This window comes from Primulina tabacum, chromosome 17 (genome assembly GCF_025594145.1).
Source record: "Primulina tabacum isolate GXHZ01 chromosome 17, ASM2559414v2, whole genome shotgun sequence".
In the NCBI taxonomy this organism is placed as follows: Eukaryota; Viridiplantae; Streptophyta; class Magnoliopsida; order Lamiales; family Gesneriaceae; genus Primulina; species Primulina tabacum.
The window spans coordinates 33,278,490-33,303,673 of NC_134566.1; the positions used below are offsets into that span (position 1 = coordinate 33,278,490).

General features: G+C 36.0%; 6 protein-coding genes and 1 pseudogene across 8 annotated transcripts; 4 read left to right on the forward strand and 3 right to left on the reverse strand.

Moving 5' to 3' along the window:
- The first annotated feature begins 1,151 nt into the window (after positions 1-1,151).
- On the forward strand, positions 1,152-2,294 carry LOC142530721 (uncharacterized). The gene is made up of 2 exons (XM_075636534.1): positions 1,152-1,976; positions 2,025-2,294. Exons 1-2 carry the CDS (start codon positions 1,152-1,154, stop codon positions 2,292-2,294), a joined length of 1,095 nt encoding a protein of 364 aa, XP_075492649.1.
- A 699-nt stretch (positions 2,295-2,993) lies between these two features.
- On the forward strand, positions 2,994-6,381 carry LOC142531465 (thiocyanate methyltransferase 1-like). Its single transcript, XM_075637590.1, has 8 exons — positions 2,994-3,252; positions 3,325-3,455; positions 4,517-4,603; positions 4,894-4,994; positions 5,071-5,170; positions 5,612-5,658; positions 5,778-5,856; positions 6,197-6,381. Exons 1-8 carry the CDS (start codon positions 3,066-3,068, stop codon positions 6,248-6,250), a joined length of 786 nt encoding a protein of 261 aa, XP_075493705.1. The 5' UTR covers positions 2,994-3,065; the 3' UTR covers positions 6,251-6,381.
- Positions 6,382-6,438: 57 nt separating this feature from the next.
- LOC142530722 (psbP domain-containing protein 7, chloroplastic-like) lies at positions 6,439-8,362 on the reverse strand (annotated as a pseudogene).
- A 1,136-nt stretch (positions 8,363-9,498) lies between these two features.
- On the forward strand, positions 9,499-10,199 carry LOC142531467 (nuclear transcription factor Y subunit B-4-like). Its single transcript, XM_075637595.1, has one exon. The coding sequence runs from the start codon at positions 9,642-9,644 to the stop codon at positions 10,092-10,094; it is 453 nt and encodes a 150-aa protein (XP_075493710.1). The 5' UTR covers positions 9,499-9,641; the 3' UTR covers positions 10,095-10,199.
- Positions 10,200-12,574: 2,375 nt separating this feature from the next.
- On the reverse strand, positions 12,575-15,230 carry LOC142532058 (putative pectinesterase/pectinesterase inhibitor 58). Its single transcript, XM_075638367.1, has 2 exons — positions 14,133-15,230; positions 12,575-14,011 (listed from the first exon to the last, which is right to left on the reverse strand). The coding sequence occupies exons 1-2, from the start codon at positions 15,148-15,150 to the stop codon at positions 12,765-12,767; spliced, it is 2,265 nt and encodes a 754-aa protein (XP_075494482.1). The 5' UTR covers positions 15,151-15,230; the 3' UTR covers positions 12,575-12,764.
- A 583-nt stretch (positions 15,231-15,813) lies between these two features.
- On the forward strand, positions 15,814-20,008 carry LOC142531466 (uncharacterized). 3 transcript variants are annotated; one of them, XM_075637591.1, is made up of 8 exons: positions 15,814-16,148; positions 17,103-17,169; positions 17,435-17,474; positions 17,567-17,699; positions 18,033-18,104; positions 18,314-18,394; positions 19,199-19,260; positions 19,362-20,008. In XM_075637591.1, exons 1-8 carry the CDS (start codon positions 15,900-15,902, stop codon positions 19,426-19,428), a joined length of 771 nt encoding a protein of 256 aa, XP_075493706.1. In that variant the 5' UTR covers positions 15,814-15,899; the 3' UTR covers positions 19,429-20,008. The 3 variants fall into 3 exon arrangements, with proteins under 3 accessions (XP_075493706.1, XP_075493707.1, XP_075493709.1); XM_075637594.1 differs by having other exon boundaries at positions 15,921-16,148; positions 17,048-17,169; XM_075637592.1 differs by lacking the exon at positions 19,362-20,008 and having other exon boundaries at positions 19,159-19,242.
- On the reverse strand, positions 19,712-22,522 carry LOC142531463 (putative protein phosphatase 2C 34). The gene is made up of 6 exons (XM_075637589.1): positions 22,186-22,522; positions 21,285-21,567; positions 20,808-21,116; positions 20,596-20,713; positions 20,196-20,419; positions 19,712-20,011 (listed from the first exon to the last, which is right to left on the reverse strand). The coding sequence occupies exons 2-6, from the start codon at positions 21,537-21,539 to the stop codon at positions 19,799-19,801; spliced, it is 1,119 nt and encodes a 372-aa protein (XP_075493704.1). The 5' UTR covers positions 21,540-21,567; positions 22,186-22,522; the 3' UTR covers positions 19,712-19,798.
- Between the last annotated feature and the right edge of the window lie 2,662 nt (positions 22,523-25,184).

Consider the following 25,184-nt stretch of genomic DNA (forward strand, 5'->3'; position numbering starts at 1 on the left):
GGTAAGCTCACTTACCTTCAACAAGGTGACAGGTGCACAAAATTTTTCCATGATTTAATTAAGAGAACTAACAAGAGAAATGCTATTCTTGCCATTAAGAATTCTGCAGGTGATGTTGAGTGCGATCCTAGGAAAATTGCGAACCTGTTTGTTGAATATTATTCAAGCTTGTTAGGGAGCAAGGTTGTTCGGCAGAGTGTTGGTAGGGAGACCATCGTTGATGGATCATGTTTGCCTTTTGATAAATGGGATTCATTGACTGCCGATGTTACTTATGATGAAATTAAGAACTCACTCTTTGATATTGATGATGATAAAGCCCCCGGAGCTGATGGGTTCGGTTCTTTCTTCTTCAAAAAATCTCGGGATATTATCCAACATCATGTTACGGCAGCTGTGAGTGAATTCTTCTCAACTGGTCGGTTATTAAAACAGTGGAATCATGCGGTCATTGGTCTCATTCCTAAGACGGTGGATGCTTCGACAGTTACTGATTTCCGTCCCATCTCTTGTTGCACTGTGTTTTACAAAATCATCTCGAAGATACTATCGAATAGACTTTCATCTGTTGTGGGAGAATTGATCGATAATGCTCAAGCTGCGTTTATTAAGGACCGATCCATTGTGGATAACATCCATCTAGCTCAAGAACTCTTGAGGAAGTATGCTCGTAAAAGAGGCTCTCCCCGGTGCATTTTGAAGGTAGATATTCAGAGAGCATATGACACTGTGGACTGGACTTTTTGGAAGAGATTCTGATCATTTACAACTTTCCTCCCAAGTTCGTTAAATGGATTATGGAATGTGTCTCAACCACTTCCTACTCCATAGCACTCAATGGACATTTCTATGGTCATTTTAAGGGACAGAGGGGATTAAGACAAGGGGATCCTCTATCTCCTTACCTTTTTACTCTCTGTATTGAAGTTCTCTCTCGACCGTTAAAACGTATGTCTAGATCTCAGAGGTATGGTTTTCATCCTAAGTGCCTTAACTTTCATATTACGCATTTGGCTTATGCTGATGACCTACTACTACTGTCTCGGGGTGATGCTGTGAGTGTTGGGCTGGTTATGAATTGCTTGAATGAGTTTGGGGACATGGCTGGATTGTGAGTCAATTTACTCAAGTCGAATATATACTTGTCGGGGATGGACGAAAGAACCAAACAAGATATTCTTAGCATCACTGGTTTCTCGCCTGGTTCACTACCGTTTCGCTATCTCGGCATCCCTCTTGCTGCAAGGAAATTGAGATCATCAGATTATTGCAAACTTGTGGATGCCATTGCAGCTAAGATCAATTCATGGCCTAGGCACTCCCTCTCATATGCAGGTAAGATTGAGTTAATCAGATCGGTGGTCCAAGGTATTGAATGCTATTGGTTATCTATTTTGCCAATCCCCAATTGTGTAATTTCGTCCATTTATTCTCTATGCCGAAAATTTGTTTGGCATTCCAAACATCCTCCTATTGCGTGGGAAAATCTGTGTAAGTCACTGGAGGATGGGGGACTTGGACTAAAGAATTTGATGGCTTGGAACAAAGCTTTAATTGCTAAAACACTTTGGAAGATACAATTGAGAAAGGAGAGCTTGTGGATCAAATGGGTTAATCATATTTATAGTCACTTTGGAGACGTTTGGCATTGGGGATGGCACAAGGATGAATCACCTTTAATTAAGCAAATCATTTCATTACGGGATGAGCTCCTTCATAGATCAGGTTCGGTGGCTGCTGCTTCTACTTTGCTGAATTCTTGGTTTGCTCGTAATCATGGGTTTTGTAGTGCATATGACTTCTTCAACAACTGGACTGGGAAATGGCCTTGGAAACCACTGATCAGCCGATCGTTCATCCTACCCAAACACAGATTTACGTTTTGGCTTCTGGCTCATGCGAAGCTCCTGACAAGAGATAGGCTTCCATTTGTTGTTGAGAAATCGTGTGTATTATGTAAAAGCGAGCCTGAATCAGTATAGCACTTGTTCTTTAAATGCTCTTTCTCCTCGGCAATTTGGAAGGATATTCGAGCGTGGCTAGGCATGTCTAAAAGAATGGAATCTCCAACGGCAATTCTGAGAGCCTTCAGAACAACTTATGGTGGGAAATTGGTTCTAGCTAGGATGCGATTATCGGCTCTTGCAGCAATTATTTACACCGTTTGGAATGCTCGGAATATGACCATGTTCGATGAAGAAGATCATAGGATTGAAGACTTGGTGCGTAAGATTAAGATTATTGTTTTTCATTGTATTCCTAGCTCTACTGACATGTTTAATACTATGGAGTGATTTGTGATTCGGGTGGTTGGGGATTAATTTTCCCGGGTATGCCCGGTGTATTTGTACTTTAACTTTTTACCATATTTTAATGAAGTCATTTTCATTAAAAAAAAAAAAAAACAATCACACGAGCAATTGACGAGTGCATCATTTATATATATGACAAAAAATTGTGTGAGACGATCTCACAGATCGTATTTTGTGATACAGATCTTTTATTTGGGTCATTCATGAAGTAGTACTTTTTATGCTAAGAATATTACTTTTTATTGTGAATATCGGTATGGTTGACCCGTCTCACAGATAAAGATTCGTGAGATCGTCTCACAAAAGACCTACTCTACATATACAAAGTTTTTATAAGACCCTCTACATGATTAATAATGTTAGTTAATATTATAATCAATATTAACAAAATCAATATTTATGATTAAATCAAATCAAAACTTCGTATACATGATTAGAGTCAAAAGATGCGACATATATTTTTTAAATTTATTATTTTAATATTACAGTGGTAAATATAAATATATAACACAACTAAAAAAGCAAAGAGATTCCTTAAATCAGGTCGAGTCTTTCAAATTAATCATGTATATAGATATGTAAATAAAGTGGCTCATAGTCTAGTACAGTATATCATTAATCATCCATCTATTAATTATTGGCCTGAGAGTTTGTATCCATCATGGTTGATGGACTTAGCAAACTTTGATTTATGTGAATATTAAGTACTCAGCAAGAACACTCACGGTTTGTTTCATATTCATCTCAAAATCCATGCGATCATATTTGATCCACCGCTGCAACCAACTTTTAATCGGAGCCCCAGCTCTCTTACCATATTATCGTAGAGTAGGCCTGAGTAATATGACCCATCAGCCCCAAGAATCAACGCAAAAATCTCACACCATAGCCACTTCAAATGTTGGCAAAATGCAGCAGATTGTTCACTCTGACTCCAGCAGTAAGTATTAACGGGTAAAGGGGCATAATTATTTCCTGTTAATTTGCATAAAAATTTGTCCTTTTTTCCCAGATGGTTGGGATAGATGCTGGAAAGAAGGATTGACGCCTTGGGATTTAGGGGGGGCCACGCCAGTGCTGTTGCATCTTCACAACACAGGGGATCTTCCCAAAGGCAGAGCTCTTGTTCCTGGCTGCGGTAGTGTACGTGTCGTGCTTTCTATTGGGTTTGTTGTGCGGATATACTCGGACATAATCCGTGTATTTTTTCCTGTAGAAAATTCGGGTTTTTTATTTCGAGGGTGTGACTTTGTGGGGTGCTTTTGTGGTTGTATCACTGTATGGTTTTATTATAAGTAGTTTTCACTTGGAGCTGCCTTTGATAAGAGCTAATGTTATGTTACAAATATCACAAATCGAATATTAAATTTAATAAATAGTATCTTATAAACTCAAGATGGTTATTGATTGAGATGGTTACAACACTCAATAGGAAATTCTTTTGGTATATACCTTTGTTAGGTTTATAACCTGACATTTGTTGTCTTGTCGAGAGAATGAGCTATCATCATGATTCATGCACTGAATATCCTGAAAGATGAATGAAAGTCGTCTAGAGTGGGTCGCCGCGGAGGTCGACTTCTCAAGGGTTGGCAACGTTACAAATATCTCACATCGAACATTAAAACTAATAAAGAGTAGCTTATAAACTCAAGAAGGTCACACTACCCAGTAGACAATCTTTTTGAATGAGTATTTTGAGAAATAAGAGGACCCATACAACAGTGGATTATGAATAAAGATTGCCAAACAAGTGGTGAATTTTAGCTGTTTGATGCTTTTGGTTCTCCACAAGTTGACAGTGACTGAATTTGTGATTAGATCGGTTTGAAGCTAAAAAGATTAACTGGGAACCAAAGTTTAGGAGCCGAAAAGGTGAATAGCATTGCAGGGGAATTGAAGATCGTGGTTTTAAATCCCTTCGAATGAAGAGAATCCGAAGCTGCAGCAATGTATTAATTCGCTGATGAATTTAAAAATTATGTTATATATGCCCCACTACAAAAGTCTTGGGCTACACCAGCTGAAAAACTTGATCCGTTCACATGCGAACACATAGTTAAGATGTGAGATATGCTGAAACAACTTTATAAATGGGATTATGCCTTGCTGAATTATAAATTTGCTCCATCATATCTTTTCCTTCCTTTCCTTTAGTTCTTTACTATTGCTCGTAGTAACAGAAACTTTCAAATATGGAGCAGGGATATGATGTTGTAGCAATTGCATGCTCTGAACGATATGTTGTTGGCATAGACATTTCAGACAACGCCATCGCCAAAGCCGTGGAGGTGAGGGCTCAGTTTTTCACCTTTTCTAACTTAACAATTTGCACACACGGATGCAAATAAGAAATGGGCTGTAGCTATTGGTTAAAGTACAGGAACCATGTTTTGATAGGATGACATCAAGATGGAATGCAAATGTGTCAATTTTTTTCAGTTTTTTTCTTGCAACATCCACTTAATACCTTAATATTTTTATCCAATCATTGTGCAAGAAACTAAGTTATTACTTGATTTTTTACATTTATTCAGATCAATATTTGAATGTTTTCTTCTATTATTGCATATTGAGGCAGTTGTCTTCCGCATCACCAAATGCAGAGCATTTTACTTTTTTAAAGGAAGACTTCTTCACCTGGCATCCAGCTGAGTTGTTTGATCTCATATTTGATTACACGTAAGTTTGTTGAAAGATTATTTCAAATTTCTTCAAATATTATCGGTGTTGATCTGGTCTTGCATGATTCCCTTAGGTTTTTCTGTGCAATTGAACCAGATCTGAGATCTGCTTGGGCCAGCAAAACTCACGATCTTCTAAAACCTGATGGAGAGCTCATAACACTTATGTATCCGGTTAGGAATAGTTCTCATTATATCCCGTTTGTTCTTCTTTTTATATGTTTTCCTGTCACTTTGAACAACTGTGCTGGACATTTTTGGCATGATCTCTAAATAACAAAAGAGAGAGATTGTCCTAGCACACTGATAAAAGACTCGCTATCATTATGTTAAATTCTCAAATGTGCTTTACGGCCATGAAAAGTATCCTTACTTGAGCACAAAATATTTTCCAATTCAAAGATCGCTCATCCTTCCAAGCTTAATTATACTGTTCATATTGATGCATTCTGCTGTGACAGTTTACTTTAGCCAGAATGTTCTCCTTTTGATAATTATTGGTCTTAAATAAGGATAATGTATTGGATTAATTTATTCTCTTCTGTTTCACTATTCCTGTTTCTGTTGTTGAAATCATTGATTTGTTGGATGTTCAACATGTTTTATTATTTCCAGATTGAAGATCGTGAGGGTGGACCCCCATATAAAGTATCAGTCACTGAGTAATTAAAAATTTCTATGCTCGATTTTATTTCTCATCGGTTCTCTTATGATGCTATAGTAACTTTACTCGAGCAAATTTCCTAGTTCCTCACTTACAATTGGCCATTTTAACATGTAGTTATGAGGATGTCTTGCACCCTGCTGGTTTCAGAGCAACCTCTATCTTTGAAAACGTGTTGGCTATTGCACCTCGAAAGGTAAGTTGATCTACAAGTAAATCTTTTATTTTTTGTTATTTTACCAGAAAATGAGAGATTTCACAAGTGGAAGGACCGATTAAATGCTTTTATCATTTAAGAACTCTAAAGTTGATTATTTTATAACCAGTATTGTCTCCCTCTTAGCCCGATTTAAGCTATGAGGGTTAAAAAATTTCAACCGTCTTGATTGTTGGACTTGGATGAAGTGACCTACTTTAAAATATGAGTTGCGAGAATGTGAATGTTTCACAGTGGAGCAAGAGTACTTGTGTTATTGACGAGACTTGTTATTTAACGATATCAAATCGAGTTGACACAATTTTTGCATTCTTTGCAGGGAAGAGAGAAAGTAGGGAGATGGAGAAAACTTGCCTCACAATCGTGTTTATAATGGTCATCTCTTTTATACCAAACCTACTTTATGTTTTTGTTGCTGATTCGTTCTTATTATTAGAATACAAAATGAAAACACTGAGTAAATCAGTTTGTTTATGAACAGATAAAAAATGGGCATTTATTTTACTTTTGTAAGTGAATCTGATTTAAGATAACAGATCGTAGCATTCACAAATATATTCAAAAATCATGAAAGAACTTAAAAAAAACTGTGTATTAATCAGACTAAATTGAAAGAGTCAGCAATCGTGTAAAAATGAGATTTAAATTGGGGCCAAACAGATTCTGGCCACCGCGCATTCAAAGTGAACAACCTCCCCTTTCGGACACAGCACACAGCAAAGTTCTGGCGACCGTGCATTCAAGGTGCCCTTCACCCCACATCCTCTACTCCCCCGTAATCGTCCCCATTATGGCTTCTCCCACCTCCTTCGCCCCTCCAAATGCTTCAAACCTGCCCAAAAATTTTCCAATCATTCTTTTAGAAAACAATAAACATCTAAGTGAAGCAAAATATTCGCACTGCACCAAATTGTGTGATGAATCAATGAGCAATCAGCACTCAAGAAGTCGCGTGGAACCGGCACAACAATGACACTGATGTTGAGCTCTCCCGTGGACCCAGTTGGACCAAAAGCCATCACTGGCTCATTAACAGAGCGCGGCTGCCGCCCAACACCGCCGGTGGGTCCATTAATCTTTCCCTTCTCCGCAGCTCGATGTGCTATTGTCTGAACACCCAACCAACTCTCCGGATAATTGAACTCTGTTTCACTGAAATTCTTACATATTGTAGCTAAATGTAGCTATCAATCCGAAGGCCATGGCTAAGTGTAAACTATCAATCAACCCAAGTTTTCCAAAAAAAGACAAACTTTAGATTTTAATGTCAGGGAAAAATCTATAAACCATATAACTCATAATCTTAAATCATTAAGAATTTGAGTGAAAACTTAATCGTTAACTAAAACTATAATGATGAATTCTTTATAATGTGTATTGAGATTATGGATCTACACGATCTTTTCTTTGAGAATCGTTTAGTATTCTAAACTATTTTTTTAATGAGAGAGAATATGAAACATGATTACACGCGATACGAGGAACATGACTCATATATATATTGTTTTTCATTTATCTTATAATATTTTTGATTTAGGTAATCATAAAAACAAAAATTACACTTATGTCTTCACATCTTATAAAGATACATTAAACCTCAATAACCAAAACTTTAACCGATCACTTTAATTTTGGATTTAACTTAATGAGTAATACACAATGCATAATTATTCACATATAAACTCGTATAATTATAATTGATCCAACATTTAATTCTAATTTCTAAAGTATAAGCTAAAAATCTCAAAAAAAAATTCACAACTTGAATTATAAGCACATGATTCGTTAAAGAATTCAAACGCGAGATTTTACTTAAGATTTTAACTGTGTAAAGCTTAAAGAATGTAACTTGAGAAAGGGGAAGAGAGCATAAATAAGTACGTACGATTACACAGCAGGTTGAAAAAAAGAATAGCTTCACTCACCAAAACCCAGACTTATATGTATATATCGGCTGTAGCCTCGAATAGGGTAGAGCGCGTCGAGCTTTCGGAGAGAATTGGGCGCCGATGTCGGAACACCGATTGGAGTGGCCTGAAATGGTCATCCGCCGGCTGAAAGCTGCTTTTCCCGTCGTCGGAAGATTGGGCCTTGGGAATCGAATGTGCATGTTTGCCAGAGGTTCCGTTGAATGGATATTATTTTCATATTCTTGTTACCAAATTAATTATCATATTTCATATATAAAAATTTTGTTTTTAGAAGCTAACGATATTGAATTTTTTTAAATGTTTTTTTCAACTGGAATATATTTATATCTGACTCTTCATATTTGCATGTACAATAAAATGTGTATTCCACTAAAAAAAGAAGTACACAAATTTAACTATTTTTTGTTCTTTAGAAATTTCAGAATATCTCGAAAGTCGAATTAATCCATTAGACACGAAATTTCAAAGAAACTTTAATTCAAACATAAATTAATCTGCATTTGATTATATATATATGCAATAGCGTGGCCAACCATGTTTTAACTTACTACCATGATATAGAAAGCCCTACGGTCTCACGAATTTTTATCTGTGAGACGGGTCAACCTTACCGATATTCACAATAATAAGTAACACTCTTAGCATAAAAAGTAATATTTTTTCATTGATGACCTAAATAAGAGATCTGTCACACAAAATACGACTCGTGAGACCGTCTCACGTAAGTTTTTGTCCATATATATATGACCGTCCTAAAGTATTTTGGAAATAGCAAATTACTTTGGGGAATAAACTTTTTATTATTTTTGCTCTAAAAAACCTAAGATAGAATGAATAAAAGTAAGTTTTGGTCCACTAATTTTTCAATTTTAATCAAAAAAATAAAGGTTAATACGTCAAAACAAAAATTTGAAAACAAAATGTACCAGAACTCAAAATTGAAAAAGTTAATGAACTACAAAAATCGCTTAAAAAACTCTTATCCGAACAATATATGGTTCCATCCATTTATAAATGAGTTGATTAAGTACTTGGCTCAAGGATTTGACTACAATATCGATCATATTTATTAGTGTTGATTAATTTTCAAATGGGGACTAATTAATTAAAGTTGGCTTTGCCACCAAATATTAGATTGGCAGCACGAACTAGGTTTTGTGGTCCTTTATGTTAATTCTTTATTTCGATAATCTGTTAAAGTATTAGGCAGATCAACGTGCATTAATTTGGTCCATTAATTCAAAATCACACAAACAATATTCAAAAGCAAGTTGGGGCCTTGCAACAAATGGGGAAAGCGAACTTTTTTTAGGGATGATACGACTCCGAGGGACCACAGTTACAACTATTTATGGACTTAACCTAGGTAACTAGGGTTTTCTTTTTTTTTTTTTTTTTTGGGAAAATGGGGTTTCTTGTACGGATAGCATCCAAGACATTATTCTTGCATTGAACAACCATGATTCCGCCACTTCGACTATTATTGTGGTATCGGATTTGACCCGAAATTTTAAAAGTTAGAAACTTGTGATTTGATTTAAAGAATGTCTCTTGATTCTTATAGGCCAATGGTATCAATAATGCTCAAACCACCAACTTATGCCTCTTAGCATCATCACTTCCTTGATCTTATAACAATATTATTCATCTTATAGAACTAATTACAAGTACATGATATTGAATATTTAAAGTGCACACATGAGCGAGTGAACGAAATATATCGAGATCGATTGTCCGTGGTGACGACACGCCCCAAAACTATTCAAAATACATACTACACGTACACAACCAAATAGAGGATACTTTTAATTCGAGCATCAAGCTACGAGATCTATGAGTACCCACGAACACGAAAAATTGTTGCCAATCGCCAATGTGGGACGGCTAATGAAGCAGATCTTACCCCCGAATGCGAAAATCTCCAAAGAAGCAAAGGAGACAATGCAAGAATGTGCCTCAGAGTTCATAAGTTTTGTGACTAGTGAAGCGTCTGAGAAATGTCACAAAGAGAACCGTAAAACGGTCAACGGCGACGACATCTGTTGGGCTCTGAGTTCACTAGGGTTTGATCACTACTCAGAGGGGATGTTGAGGTACTTGGCTCGGTTTCGGGAGTATGAAAGACAGAGGGCTAACAATATCCAAAGCAAGGGTTGTAGCAGCGAAGACAAAGATGAAGAAACCAGCTATGGCGGCAACGGAACTAATTTAGCTGATCCATTCTTTGATTTTGGGATTCTTGAAAAGGGTACCACTTCAACCAAGCCTTCTCCAACAAAATTTTAATTATTCAAAAATACCCTGTGAAATTTAAAGGCATGTATGTATATTTGATATCAGTGTTCCGATAGCATGGATACTATTATCACTGCAGAGAGAATTTGAGGTATATTTTCATGGGTTTTTAAATTTGATATTACTCTTTTGACATTTTTTCATTGTTGTTAAGTTTTGGCATCAAATTATATATTCAAGATTGCAAACTTATTCAAGTTGTACTATATATTAAATAGTTGATTTTCTTTAAGCTTAATTTCATTGTTAGCATATATAATATCAGAGACGTTAATTTCTTCTCTTCTAACAGTCTTTGAAAGAGATACAAAAAGTCAAGTTAACGCCAATCTGGCCAATCCCAATGACAGACTAGGGTTTCTCTACATCTGTCCCAAGATGACGTTTCAATCTTCTTTTTTTTGTGGCACAGTTTAGGGAGTGTTTGCATTTCTCAATCACTAAAACAAGTGATTATTCACTTTTGACTTAAAAAATAATCATTTTTTTAGTGTTTTTTAACCTCAGATTTTATTTCTACTCAATTTAATTACAATCTCAAAGCTAATCCAATGCTAATTCTGATTTTTCAAAAGTGATTATGGTATTTTAATAAATAAATAAAAATTCTTCTTAACATTTTTACCTCCAATATTTTTATCTAATAAAAAATTACTCTTACATTCATTCAAAAAAATGAAAGAGATATGTGTTTTCTGATAAGAATATTTTTGTTATTGTATTAAAAAATTAGTACGAGAATCATTTATTATCAAACACTCTAAATATAAAAAAAATATATAAAAAAAAAACTAGTTTTTCACTCTTGTTTTCAAACACTACCCACATTTGTTTTTCTCATTTTTTTTCATAATCTATAAATTTAATCATTTCTACAAAAACATTATCTTTTGCAAGCACTCCCTTAATATATATTTAATTAATCAATTTCACGCAGGTTAGTAAATTATTTTTGTTTTAATATTTTACTAAAACTAGCTCAAATGTTATTTAAAAAATGACTCCAGTCTGGAGCCATCAAAATAAAGCCCAGGACAAGCTAAATATGTAACAATCTATATGTCAAGATTAGGGTTTTCAACAATGAAATAGTACCGAATTTTTTTTTAAAAAAAATAAATAGTAGTGAATTAAGACGGTATATATTTAAGATCATGGAATCATCTGTGTGAGTACGCTGCAACTTCAGAACTCCTACAATAGAATTTATTAGGAGGGTCAAATTAAGCCGAGTCGAGTTAGCGACGGTGAGCTATGAACCATAAATTACGTACCGTCCGTCTATAATCCTAAATATCATTATTCATGCTTAATCTAAAACCTGAACTGATGGTCAAGTACGAGTTAATCTCGAGTTTGAGTAGAAACCGAGAGGCAAAAAAAAAACTCGAGTTTGAATATGTATTTTCCTAAGACAGTAATATTAATTGAATTATATATTGAACTCAAAAACAGAATGACATGCTTTGTTCCGGTTTCTGATATATTTCATGCTACATAATCTTTATATAATTACAGTTATTATAACATGAAATATATAAGCACAAAATTAATTAAATGATTTCATTCCGATTAAATATGATTTTGAACAAATCTTCCAATCTTGGGCAGTTGTATTCTATCGTACCCCTAGCTAATTCCAAATGATTATATATATCAATCTAGCCATCTATCTACCAATATTATTAAAGTACTATTTCATCACGTATTTAATTTGTTTTTTTATATGTTGTAAATTTTAAAATAATTTTAGTATAGGTGTTATTATTAGGGGGAAATTGCAATTTGTATAACTATTTTGGGATATAGTCGTATAACTTGTCGATGTTTGATTTTCATGAAATAACTTGCATTTTTTTCTGTATTGATATTTTTTGGCCAAATTAAAAGTCAGTAAGCCAATCGAATAATTTAGTTGACATTTTTTCTCTCATATGTAGATCATGTGATGTGAATAAACATATATTATATTTATTAAAATAAATCTAAATAAGAACATAGTAAAATAAAGTAAAACGGCATACAGTATTTTAAAGTGGGAAGAAAAAATTTATTATTTTCTTTTATTTTTGTTTAGATAAATTTTAATATGTATAATATATGTTTTATTCTCGTTATATATGAGTCAATGTAAGAGGCTATCAGCACCAATAAGAAATATTTAATAGATTTAGACGGATTCGCTCTATTATTGTGTCCTATTCCTGAGGGAATGATCGGGATTAAGCCACGTGGCGTAGATTCGAGCGAAGAAATTCTAAAACAGAAAAATTCCAAGATATTAGGTGAGAAAACCAAATATTTATAAGTTGCATAACTAAAACCTAAAATAGTACAACTTACATAACTAAAATTGTAATTTTGGGGACAAAAACATGTACCAGCTGAATAATTTGTTAATATAAAACAATATGTAAATTAACCTCACATTATATATATATCAAAAATTGGAAATGGTAATTGTTGAAATATTCTTTAACACAACAAAATTAATTAATTGCCAATAAGAAAAGCAGACAATTTGTGAATTAAATAAGAATCAATCCAACACAAAATTTTAAATATATAATTGTCAAATATTAATGCAAACAAAAACACAAAATGTTGTCTTAGGCCCGCCCTCTTAAGACCAGAACAATATATACAATAAATATGAAACAATTACGCTCTGAAGAACAGCTTCAAAAGTGAGAATTTATTTTCCTTCGGCTGTGAGCCTGGGCTAAGAGCGGGAGCGTCCGCATTAGCGTATGAAAACGACGCTGGAGGAGCTGCTATACCTGACTCAGGAATCGTAACAGGAACCGAGCTTGTAACAGCTGTGTCGGGTTGAATGACCGAGCCTACCGAGCTCGGAACAGCTGTGTCGGGTTGAAAGATCGAGCCAACCGAGCTCGGAACAGCTGTGTCGGGTTGAAAGACGGAGCCTACGGAGCTTGGAACAGCTGTGTCGGGTTGAGGAATTGAACCCAAGCTCGAGCTGGAAGAGGAGGAAGCTGAAGTATCATGATGATCAGATTTCGAATCATCCAACGATTTCTTCTCGGAATCAGATTTCTTGTCATTATCGGATTTCTTACTAGAATCAGGTTTATTTTCGGCAGCCGGTTTAAGCTTAGCAATGAAGGCCGCTTTATCAATAGCCTTTCCTAAATCTTTGTTTTCTTCCGGAACAACTGGTGAGTATTTGATGTTAGGATCTTCTTTAGGAACAGGGAAGATGAATCCGGCAGCATAAGGCACGCCGCTGGGAGGTATCCATCTATTTCCGTCCAAAAACTTGGACGCAGTGAACCGTTCTATCCTATCAGATGGCAATTCTTTGACTCCAGCCCACTTGATTCTTTCGCTCTTGGGTGCAGCAGGGCCTCGATTGTTGAATTCGGTGTAAAATAAGGTTTCCAGAGCGAATGTCGCGTTCCAGGGCAGCCATCCCTGTGGCTGGATACAATCATCCAGGAATGATTCCAGGACTATGGTTCTCGAGTACTCTTTCCAAGGCCTTCCAAGGTATGACTTGAGCTTGTTCCTGAAAGGATAATACGTGGGATCGGCTTTAAACGTACAGTTCTGGAGGACAAGACCTGTTGGCTGGCGCAAATCTTTCCGGCCCTGCGCTGTCACAATGTTCTGCTGATTGTCCATTGGCTTACGGATTAGCAATGTGCAGCCCTGGAAAACGGCAGCACTGTCTCCAAATATGAAATCAATGGTGCCCGAGATCACGCAGTCTCGATAAAATTGGCGATACGTGTGGGCATAGAGGGTGTCTTGATACCCATCCATTTGACAATTGTAGAAGATGGTTTTGTCTGCACTGACGCGTAATGCTACGGCCTGGTGCTTTTCTGCACCAGCAGAATTTTCGAAGCCGATATCCCTGGCGATGAAATTGTCTCCTTGGACCGCTGCAATGAACAGTTTGATCATTAAAGGAAAAAAAAAAAGACGATTGCTCAAATTTTGAAGAAAAGTGAGGGTGGGGAACTTGTTTGCTTGGACCCTTGCTCACGAAAATGTTAGACGTACCTACTGTGGCCGTTTGATATGTATTAGTCCCATCAATGAAGTTCAATCTTCCAGTAATCTTCGTCTGCGTAGGGCCATCACCAATAATCATCAAATTTACAATAGAACTATTGATCTGCACCTTCTCTTCATAGATACCCGCTTTGATGTACAACACAATGGTCCTGTTGCTACGCTCCGGGACGTCTTTCAAAGCCTCGTTGATGGTACGGTACTTACCACTCCCGTCCTTAGCCACGATAAAGTCCGGCCTGATCTGAACCGGCGTGGCAGTAAGAAGCTCACGCCTCTCGACATCAAGCCAATACGGGAGATCATCACCATGTCCCAACACAGGCAGATCATCAAACAAAAGACGTCGACTGTTGAAACCTTCTACACCCATAGATTCGATCACCGTTGAAACCTCAGCCACCATGGCAAGACTGTTGCTTGTCAGCTGCATGGCTGTTGTTAAGGCCTGCCGCATCCTGTCCCCAGCATCACCAGGAACCTCTTCGAAGCCGTCCAGGCACGTTTCTTGGTGGGTAATCGCGCCACTGAGCCAAATCTTCAGGTCCATGAGCATCTCATCGAAATTACTCGCATCGAAACCGTTAAATTTAGCGAAAGATCTTTCCAGATCACTCACAGCATGGTCAGCCAGCTCGCGGCAGTTCTGTAGAGCAGTCTTTGCCCGGGGATCGGTCTGAAGTTCTTCGAGGACGGAAGAGTTCTTGGCAGCCTCATTGATATACTTGATAGCGGCATTGAAAGCAACCTCGATGAGCTCTTTGGGGTCACTGGTGCCACTTCCCGAGGCTTTGAGGCTGTCGACGCAGGTTTGCTGGTAATCTGTTGATTGACAGATGTTCTGGATGGCTTTCTGGGACGACGAAACATCGACATTGGTGGTCGAATTCTCCGTATCCAGCGATCCAATGGTAAGAGCAACTACCATGGCAACAAGAACCAAAGAACAGACACTAACTATAGCAATCTTTTTCTTCTGATTATTATCCATGTTGGAGCCAAACATGGTTCCGGCTGGGAGAAGGGCTATTTCTGAAGAGAGAGTTGGCCCCCCCCTCCTTGTTGTTTGACGAATAAGAATGAATTCTTGGCGTGGAGAGGGTTAATAGGGGAATGGTCTTGTTGGTCCAAAGGTATTTAATTCAGTTGAAGATGTGAGGCTTCAATGTCACTTTTATTTTAATTAGTATGTGTGAGATGAGTGGTCATCACTTTATTATAAATCATATTAAATATTTATCCGATCCCCATAAATAACGGGTATTTTGTTCTCTAAGTTGATTATTTTTTTAAAAAAACTAATATTATGTTGTCATGTATTTCAAATATGTTCATTTTTTTAAAAAAAAAAAAAATTGAACAAGTCTATTTATTTGAGAGTAAGTTTTTAGTGTGACAATCTTACATATCATACCACATTTACAGTAAAAAAATAATATTTTTCATTAATGACCTAAATAAAATACTTATATCACAAATTTGACTTATAATATCATATCACGAGATTTTTGTTTTTTTTTTCTAAATATCTCAAAATAATGTTAGGTACACTATTATTATTATTATTATTATTATTTGTGTTCAAGGAAATTTAGTGTGTAATCCAAGTATAACAAGATCAAGATCTTAAATTAAATTAATTTTTTTTAAAAAAAAAAAAAAAAAACCCAACCACAAGAAGCATATCATCTATCTGAGACACTGTATTTCCTAGTGCCACTCCCTCGCTGTAATTTTGTTCCATTTTTCTTGGCTATGGCGTCGATCTACAGCTTAAAAATGCCAAATACAAGCTCAATTCTTTTGCTCCCAATTTCTTCTAACGTTTCCCTATTCTGCGGCACCTCGATTGTAAAAATTCAAAGCCACCAAAATTCAATTCCAACGCTGTCAAGAAGACTTTTTTCGGCTTCAGTTTCAGGGCTCTGGGACGCCATAACCGGCGGAAATTCTGCTCGAGAAGCCGTCATCGCAATTCGGCGCGGAATGTCTCTTTTCAGACAGGTATTGGCGCATCAGCTTAAGCATGATGTTTGAAATTGATATCTTTACATTCCTTCTATTGCTTAGTTGGATTTCCCACCTTTTTATATTGATACTAGATCAGAACCAATTCGATCTCAAGTAATTAATAGATTTTGGAGCACAGGAAAGCTGAATCTTTGGCTCAAGTCTGTGCTCCAACCGGTTAAATTTCAACCTATGTAATCTGGGCTGGTGATTGTAAGGATCCCGTCGACACAATCCAACACTTTCGAATTGATTTTGTTGGAAGACAAGGAAAAGAAAGGTTAAAGTTCACCATCACAAACTTACCTTTTACTTGTCCATTTGAAATTTAGTTCAGCCTTTGGGTGGATATTTGCTTTCTATGATGGGCCATTAGGAAAATCGACATGAATGGACAGAAGCAAGTTTTGAAACATACATGAGAATGTGTGTAAGTGTGCCACCACATTCTCTGTAGTGCCATTGTCCATCTCTATAGCCCGTAAGTGATGGTTGTAATTCAAAATCAGGAGAGAAATGCAACTCCCATCGCCTATTTGGTCTTGTACGATGAATGGTTGAATCACATAATTTATTGTGTTATTACTCCCTCTTTAACTTGACTTGACAGTTAATTTATATTTAAACAGGTTTGAGTGAAACAAGCATTCTCCTACTTTTTTCCAATGTGCTTTTCTTTACTTTCTTTGAGCTGCTAGCTGTAACATGATATAGTTTGGTTTCGCTTTTTTCTTGACAATGAAAGAATGATATGCACGATGGAATTTTTTTTATCTCAAAGTGATTTAGGGTTTAATTGGTTTGTGACACTAAAAAAGGTGTTCGACCTGGAACACTCTCACTGAACATGTAAAGTTGATTGATAAATTTATTTTTGTGTTTGAGTAAATCAGGAATGTTATGGTTTCGAGCCTCAGTATTTTGAATGCCATTGTTCTTATGGTGAAGGGTGATGTTTCGGGTTCCCTACTTGAGTTTGACAAGGCTATTGAGCTCGATCCTCGCCAGAAAGCTTGTGAGTTTCTTACAGCTTCTTGAATGAGTAAAATGGGATGAAACCATTTTATTTCCTCAAGGAACCAATACAGTTTGTTTGAGTGGAGAGTACACATCCTGCTTTCTTATTCACATCAATGATTTAACTTTACAATCCACCATTAATTTTTATTTCATCTTCACTTTCATTTACCAAACGTCGGATATTTGATTTGCTTGTTACACTCTTGAACTGTTAAGTTACTTATTATATAGTGATGTAGACTTTTTTGTTCGGAAACCAGATCTTTGGCAGAGGGGGTTATCACTATACTATCTTAACAGGTAATTTTATATTCATGTTAATGAGTGAGTTTTGATTATGTCATTTGTTACCAAGCATATGTGTGATATGCTCTTTTGATCTTTTTAAATAGATATGAAGAAGGTGCTGAGCAATTTAGAATAGATGTTGCACAAAATCCTAATGATACTGAAGAATCAATATGGTGCTTTCTCTGTGAAGCTCGATTGTATGGAGTTGATGAAGCAAGACGAAGATTCTTGGAGGTATATAATTAACTGTTAGTGTAAAACAATTGTTACCCGGGGAAGTTATTTTTACGATGACATCCAGATACTTGGTCATGTATAAAATTGTTGTATAATTGAATTGAAGTGGACTACGAAACATGTTTCGTACTGATGTACCTAATAATGCATGATTAGTATTCTTTTGGAGATTTCTCCTAGAGTATTTATTTTTAAATTGATTTCCTAATTTCTATTAGCATTCATGAAGCTCAAGAAATCATCACACCGACTTTCATGGAGTATTGAGCTCTTGCACTCCTATGTTAAAAATTGGCATGAACTTTTCAATTGCTCATGTTTCATGTGCAGGTTGGTATAGATTCTCGATCTGTCATGAGGGAAGCTTACAGCATGTTCAAAGATGGTGCTGACCCAGAAAAGGTGATTTGTGTGAATTTCTGAGATCTCTTCATTTGCCTGTCTACTTGTAGCTTTTTAAGGCATTTTATCATTTGTATACTAGCAGTGCACTTTATTTTTTTAATCCAGTATGATTGAAGTGATTTAATCAAATTACTCTCGAAATTTTGGCCTCTTTATGGTGCTTTGAAGAGATTATGCACTGTGGAGTAACTTGGTCTTCGACACAGCTTGTTGCAGCATTTTCCAATGCTCAGGAGAATGAATATTTCTATGCTTCTCTGTATGCGGGACTGTATTACGAGTCTCAGGTAATCTTCTGAACCACTTTATGTCTGACTAATAAAGACCATGGACAGGGTAATTTTTTGAAGGATATGCTAACTTTTTTCTCTAATGCCATATAAGACTAGAAAGAGCAGATTATCAGACATGTGTAATAACTTCTAATAAAGTGAAGCAAGGGTGGCTAGATGGGGAACCCTCCCCCTCCTTGTAATCTTCAAATTTACTAATATTATGCATTAAAGATATATAGAGTGATTTAGTTTTTGCTCCTGTAACCTTAAGTTCCCGCTCTATCCTGAGATCCAAAAAAGAGTGTTGTGTGCCACGAATGACTTGGAAGATTTGATAAATGAATGTTGGCTGTTCTGCAGCTCTATCAAAAGTGTACCAAATCAGAGTAAATTAACTAAGAATCGGATATATTAAAAAAAAAGAGAGAGAGCTATATTAGGGGGGAATGAAGAAACAAATAACATGCGCTTTCTCTCCAAATAATTTTTTTTTTTTTTTAAAAGGTGATGTACATTACACCCTTAAAAAGCCAAAGCCATAGTGACCCACTTTATACCGCTCTCATTCACCCTTTGATATTTAGTGTATGCATCTTAATCCAACATGTGTGTGAACACGGGACTCAAGGGTAGCACTTTCCAATGTCACTCCTTTCGCGTGTCAGCTCTAAACTAGTCCAACAGAAGAGTGATGTGGATTGTTGTTGATCAAATGCACTTTGGACACAAATCTTGTGGTTAGATTAATCAACCTCTTGCTTAATGATTGATTATAGACATAATTTGGTGATTCTTGATTTAATGTGTGGGATGCAGAATGAGGCGGACGCAGCTAAGCTTCACGTAGTGGCAGCATCTCGGTCTCCTTATGGTTCAAGGTTTGTTTCTCCGTAAAGGTTACTATCTTTTATCCAAAATTAAGGGCGGCCCGTTGCCTTTCGATATGGTATATAACTCACATTGTGTGAACAAACCTCAGGTCTGATGACTATATGGCGTCACTGGCCAAGGTTCATTCTGATTGCCGGAACTGGAGATTTGATTGAAAATGCTAGACCTCTACATATTCGCTCTTCTTGTGGCAGACTTTTTAGGCTTATGCTATGTCGTTACCTAAATCAAGCAAATTTATTATCCAAATCTTCTGAAAGTTTAAATCTTATATGTTGATACATCGTAATAAATTCTCAGTCCGGTGCTTGATACTACAAAATGGGCCGAAACGGGAACATAATACATCATAACCGAAACCTATCCAAGTGTTTCTATTAGGACTCGATCATTAATTAATCGTCAATTTTAAAATGCCTAGTTTAAGTGTTGACAAAATGAACAATACTTCAACTTTGCCTTGAAATTGTTTTTATTTCCACTTGCTTGGATGAAATGTTGGATCCAAATGGAGCCTAACACAAGCTACTTTGGAATAGGCGCTGCATAAAATGGATCACATAAACGAGAAGATTGAAAAAAGAGTACGACTGCTGATATATCATCCATAGCTATTCCTTTTCTCTTCTTCTTCCAAGCATGAGCAGCACACTCCACGAGACGCTTAGACGAATTCGCCCAGTTGGGAGTTGTCGACACAATTCTTACTGCTTCTTGATTCGATATAACATCCCAGACCTGGAAAAGCAAAATGTTTTAAATTACATCTCGATTCAGACCAGCCACCCACAGTAGTCAATACCTGGTGTCTGCCCCATGTCAACTAGTCTAATATAAGTTGCAGTAAAAACACTACATGCTATAAACAAACATACTATACTGACGAAGAGTGCAAGAAATATAAGGTTGTCAACATACATACCCCATCGGTTGCCATCACGACAAACTGGTCATTACTAGTTATGTGTCTTTGGGTCACTTCAGGCACAGAAATGAGTCCGAAATCTTTTACGCAATAGTCACCAAATGCTCTAGACATCGCGAGTCCAGGAGATTCTGTGTTTGGCAACCATACTCTATAAACCCCAGGCTCGTCATGCAGACAATAAACTCGGCCATTACACTGAATTATGCGCTCAGTCTCCTCTGTGTACATATCATTAACTGATACTCAGATATTATACAGATGATGATCAAGAAGATATGGAGAGAATTGACTATCTGAGTACAAACATGTGAAGGGGGGGGGGGGGGGGGGGGGGGGGCGAGATTCGATATAAACTTGTATTTATGAAAAACATAGAGAGAAGGGAGAGCCGAACGAGGTAAATTTGGCTTGAAGTCGACAGTAAGTTGTACTGGTAACAAGTCGCCGTTGTCTGAGCTTGTGGCCAATACAGCACGTGAATCACCTACGTTTGCTATATATAAAAGATCACCCTGACACAAAGTCAAGAATGTTATAATGCTGGTTATAGTGGTTAACTCAACCATTTTTTTATTTAACTAATAAAAAGCCATCAACTTTGATTACCTGCCTAACAATTGTTAAGGCAGTGGTTCCACTGTATACTGCATCTATTTTACGGTTGCGTTTCAGCTCTTGATCTACAGAAGCACAGGTCTTCAAATAAGAGTGCTTCCATACATCGAATAGATGAAGCTTTTTATCCGATTCCGTGTCACAATCACAGCTGAGTGAATCTTCGGCAAGCGTTTCTTGCAAATTACAGATGAGAGTTGACGGCATTGAGTCTCTGACCCTTTTCGCCACAAAGTGTCCCCAAGGACCGTGCCCATCAAATATCCCACAAAATGTTGTCTCTTTTTGACATCCAAACTCCTGAAATCCACAATATCAAAGGGTGTTCAAAAAATTAAACACCGTATTTTCCAGCATCCGGATTGGTGACCGCAAGGGCAGACCCGATGAAGGCAAAAGGGTTGTCGCCTAAAAAATAAAATTTTATATGTAATTTTTCCAAAAGTGAACCAGTACAGATGAGTATACCTCCCAAACAATGGAGCAGTCTTGGTTGACGCCTTTCTGTCCTCTCTTAGAGTAAACAGAAGCCACATTCTTGGATCCCTCAATGTTAACAATGCCTGATGTCCTCAAGATCAACTCTTGTTTCTTGGCATTCTTCGCCATAGCCTCAACAGCCTCTTTCCCATCACTTTTATGCGGTTTGTTCTTTGAATTTTGCGTTCTTTTGATCGAAAGTGACTTTGCAATCCCATTAAACATAGATGACAAGTGCCCCATGCCTCTCCTCCCCCCGCAAACTTATAACCTACACAAACACAAGAATTATCTACACATACTCGAAATCCATACCCAAAATTACATGAATAAACACAAACGATGCTCTCCTGGGGCTCCCTCAACTGAATAATCTTCAAAACAATATATTCAAGTTTTCATTTGAATGGTACAAGTGTTTTTTGCATCATATCATCTTTTTTACTTACTAATGAAGAGTTCAGCAACTACAGGCGCGTATATTAAGTAATATCAAACACTAGGCCAAAATAGGAAATGTGTAAACCTTAGATGAGAAAAAGATGTGATCTGACAGATAAGACGGAGATTAATTTAAGCAGCAGAAAATACAGAACGAGCAAAAAGATGAATCTTGAATTTGATAAATAAAGAATCTTCAAACTCTTTACACGACGGAAATATCAACAAGAAAAGGCGTGCCACAGTCTCGGATTTACTCGAAGAACGATCAAGTCAAAGACGTCTTAAAAGTGGAAATTTCCAAATAACTTTTTCAACCCTTTTTTTGTCTAATCAACTCAAATCATAACAGTTGATCTACAATCGAGAAATAAAACAAAATCCAAATCCAAGCTAGGATTCGTTTGACCGTAAATCAGAGAAATTAAAAGTAGACTCCGAAACATACCGAAAGCCCGGCTGATCAAATAAACAAAACCCACAAAGCTAAAGGCAGTTTTAAGTACGGATTCAAATGAAGCGCCTCCGGCGAGAAGGGGTCGGAGAAGTGAGGTAGTCAGCAGGCCAAAGAACAAGAAAGTGGCTGGGAATATGACGTCATATCCCAGAACTGACGCGATTACGACGAATGGAGCTGAAACAAAACGAGAACGAGACTACGGAAGAATCAAAATCCATAGTTTTTTTCTTCCCTTTAATCTATGATATATGATGATAGAACAGAAGAAAACAAGGCGTTTGGTTTATGCAGAGAGAGACGTGTAAAGCGTCCTTTTAGTACAATTTACACACACACACACACACACACACAAAAATATATGACTGTTTCTTGAAACTTTACCGTGCATGCATTTTGCTTCAACAAGAACAGGAAATATTTTTTTAAAAAAAAAAGTCCTAATATTTTTTATTTATTGTTTCAGACCGCAAGAAAACGATACATTCGTAAATAATGATTAGTTTAATTAGAAGAAAATTAAGCAGGCTTGCAATAATTTAACAAAAAATGGGTACAATATAAAAAATATCCTATGAAGATTATTACTTTTTGATTAAAAAGATTAACACGAGGGCATGTAGGCTATGAATTTGTGGAAAAAAAAAATATTAAATATGACAGCAATTTGCATAGTTATCCCTGTACGTGGACCCTAAGCAAGTAGGACCTGCGACTATTATTCATGGTTGAATAAATATTAGAAATCAATGCTAAAAATGCCTTTTAAAATCTGTCCACAAAATGGAAATATTAGATGTAAAATGCCACGTGCTACTGTTACATAATAATATAAAAAACTGATAAAAACTTTTGTTTACATGAATTGAATCATATGTCTAAGTTAATTTCATATACATGAAATTGTTTGAGTATTATAATATCTATGTATATTTTATTTGTGAAGTATTATATTATAATAATCGGGATAAATACTTAATTAATTAACCCACTTGATGATATAAAATAATATGTGGGACCAAGTTGCTGATGAATCGGATGATGACATAAAAGATTTATAATGAAATGAATCATATATTTTCAATACCTTAATATACATAGCTTGCATAATTAAAGCCAAGTACTCTACGATATTATAGTTTCTCCTGCAAGTTTTGGGGCCATAAATAATTTCTTTGTCAAAAAATAAAATAAAACTAATATAATATATATGTTTTTGATTAATTTAATTTAATTTAATTAGTAGCAATCTAGTTATTTATTTTTTTTTAAAAAAATATATTTATTTATTGAGTAGATTGGTAAAAAGAAAATGACATTGCTGGAAAAGAATCCATATACCCGTGGCAATTGCGATGGTGAGTCAAATTTGCACCACAATTCACAACCGTGTATTTCCATTGTTAGCTTTTCCAGTATCTTGCTTTTATTGTTTGAACTGAAATTGAAACAATATACCCAAATCAATTATTCTCGTCTTTAAGTTTTTTTTTTTTTTTTTTTTTTAAATTTTTGGCCCTAAATACATACTCCACATGCAGTTGATTACACAGCGAGCATAATTGTAAAAATCAATCGACTCCTTGGATGCGAATCATATTCTTTTCATCTATCAATGATACGAATTCAAGGGTTGTGTTCATTGCTATAATTAATACGATATTCCTCAAAAATTGCTTTAGGTGCTATATTAATTAATACGATATTCCTCAAAAATTGCTTTCCTAAAGCCAAAGTGATGGGCGGTTGATTGTTTGGAAAATTGCCCACAAATCAATGATGATGCGTGGATGCGATTCATTTATTAATTTCTAGGCCAAGGCTTTCATTGCGAAGATATCTCGTTCCCACCACTTCCATTTCTTTTTTCGTCTTCCGGTGATTGATAACAAAAAGGCTTTAATAAAATCTAGCCAGGACCACCTTACATTCTCATTCATGGGTTCATTTTAGATTTTGTTCTTTCTCAATTCTATTACTGTCACGCTCAAGGTCGAAGAGGGCAGAAAATTGACATATTTCTAAACGAAAAAGAACACGGATGAACCGATCTCACACCAAAACAAACGGGATTATAAAAAAAAAGTGTGTAGGTACAAGACTGGACGAGTCATGTCAATAAAATACGTCTCCAATATCTTAAGAGTGATGAAAGGGGCATGCAACAGTGCAATTATTAATTGCAATGGTCCCTTGCAGATTGGTCAACAACGATCTGGATCTGGATTATTAGATTTTGGTGGTCGGTGACGGTCCAACAACATTAACTCTAATAGCCTACAAGATATGTCTAATTTACTCATGTATTAATGAAAGAATGATCCAAATGCTACAAATTCACCATATCCCAAGCGAAAAAACTCCAAGATTAAAAAATTTAAAAAAAAAATCCACATACAATGGTAGTTAATTGTACAATCTATAAAAATTACATGATAAATTAATGCCGAAAGATTTATGAAATATTAATTAATGAAAAAAAAAACATCCGCATGTGGGGCGGTGCGCTTGATAAGGACTCCACACCCATCAAATTAAATATTTTCCACTCGAATTTTATGCGATTTAAATATTTCATATGTTCCTATGGTAATTCACAAATGGTAATTTCTCGTGTAATAAATTCCTTTGGATATATTTTGACTCCTGCGTCCATTGAATTATCTTTGTTTATCTCTTAGCTTAATCTCTACTGTCGCGGTTACAATATGGTATGATTTATCGTATCAATATTATTTTCAATTTTACCCCAACATTTCCGTATAAATGAATATTTTATTTTATGTACCTGTCAGTATTTGTAACATGTCTCACCCATTTTTTTTCATGAGTGGGTCTCATGTGAAACCGTCTCACGGATCTTAATATGTGAGACGGTCAATCCTACCTATATTCACAATAAAAAGTAATACTCTTAGCATAAAAAGTAATATTTTCTCATGGATGACTCAAATAAGAGATCCGTCTCACAAATACGACCTGTGAGACCG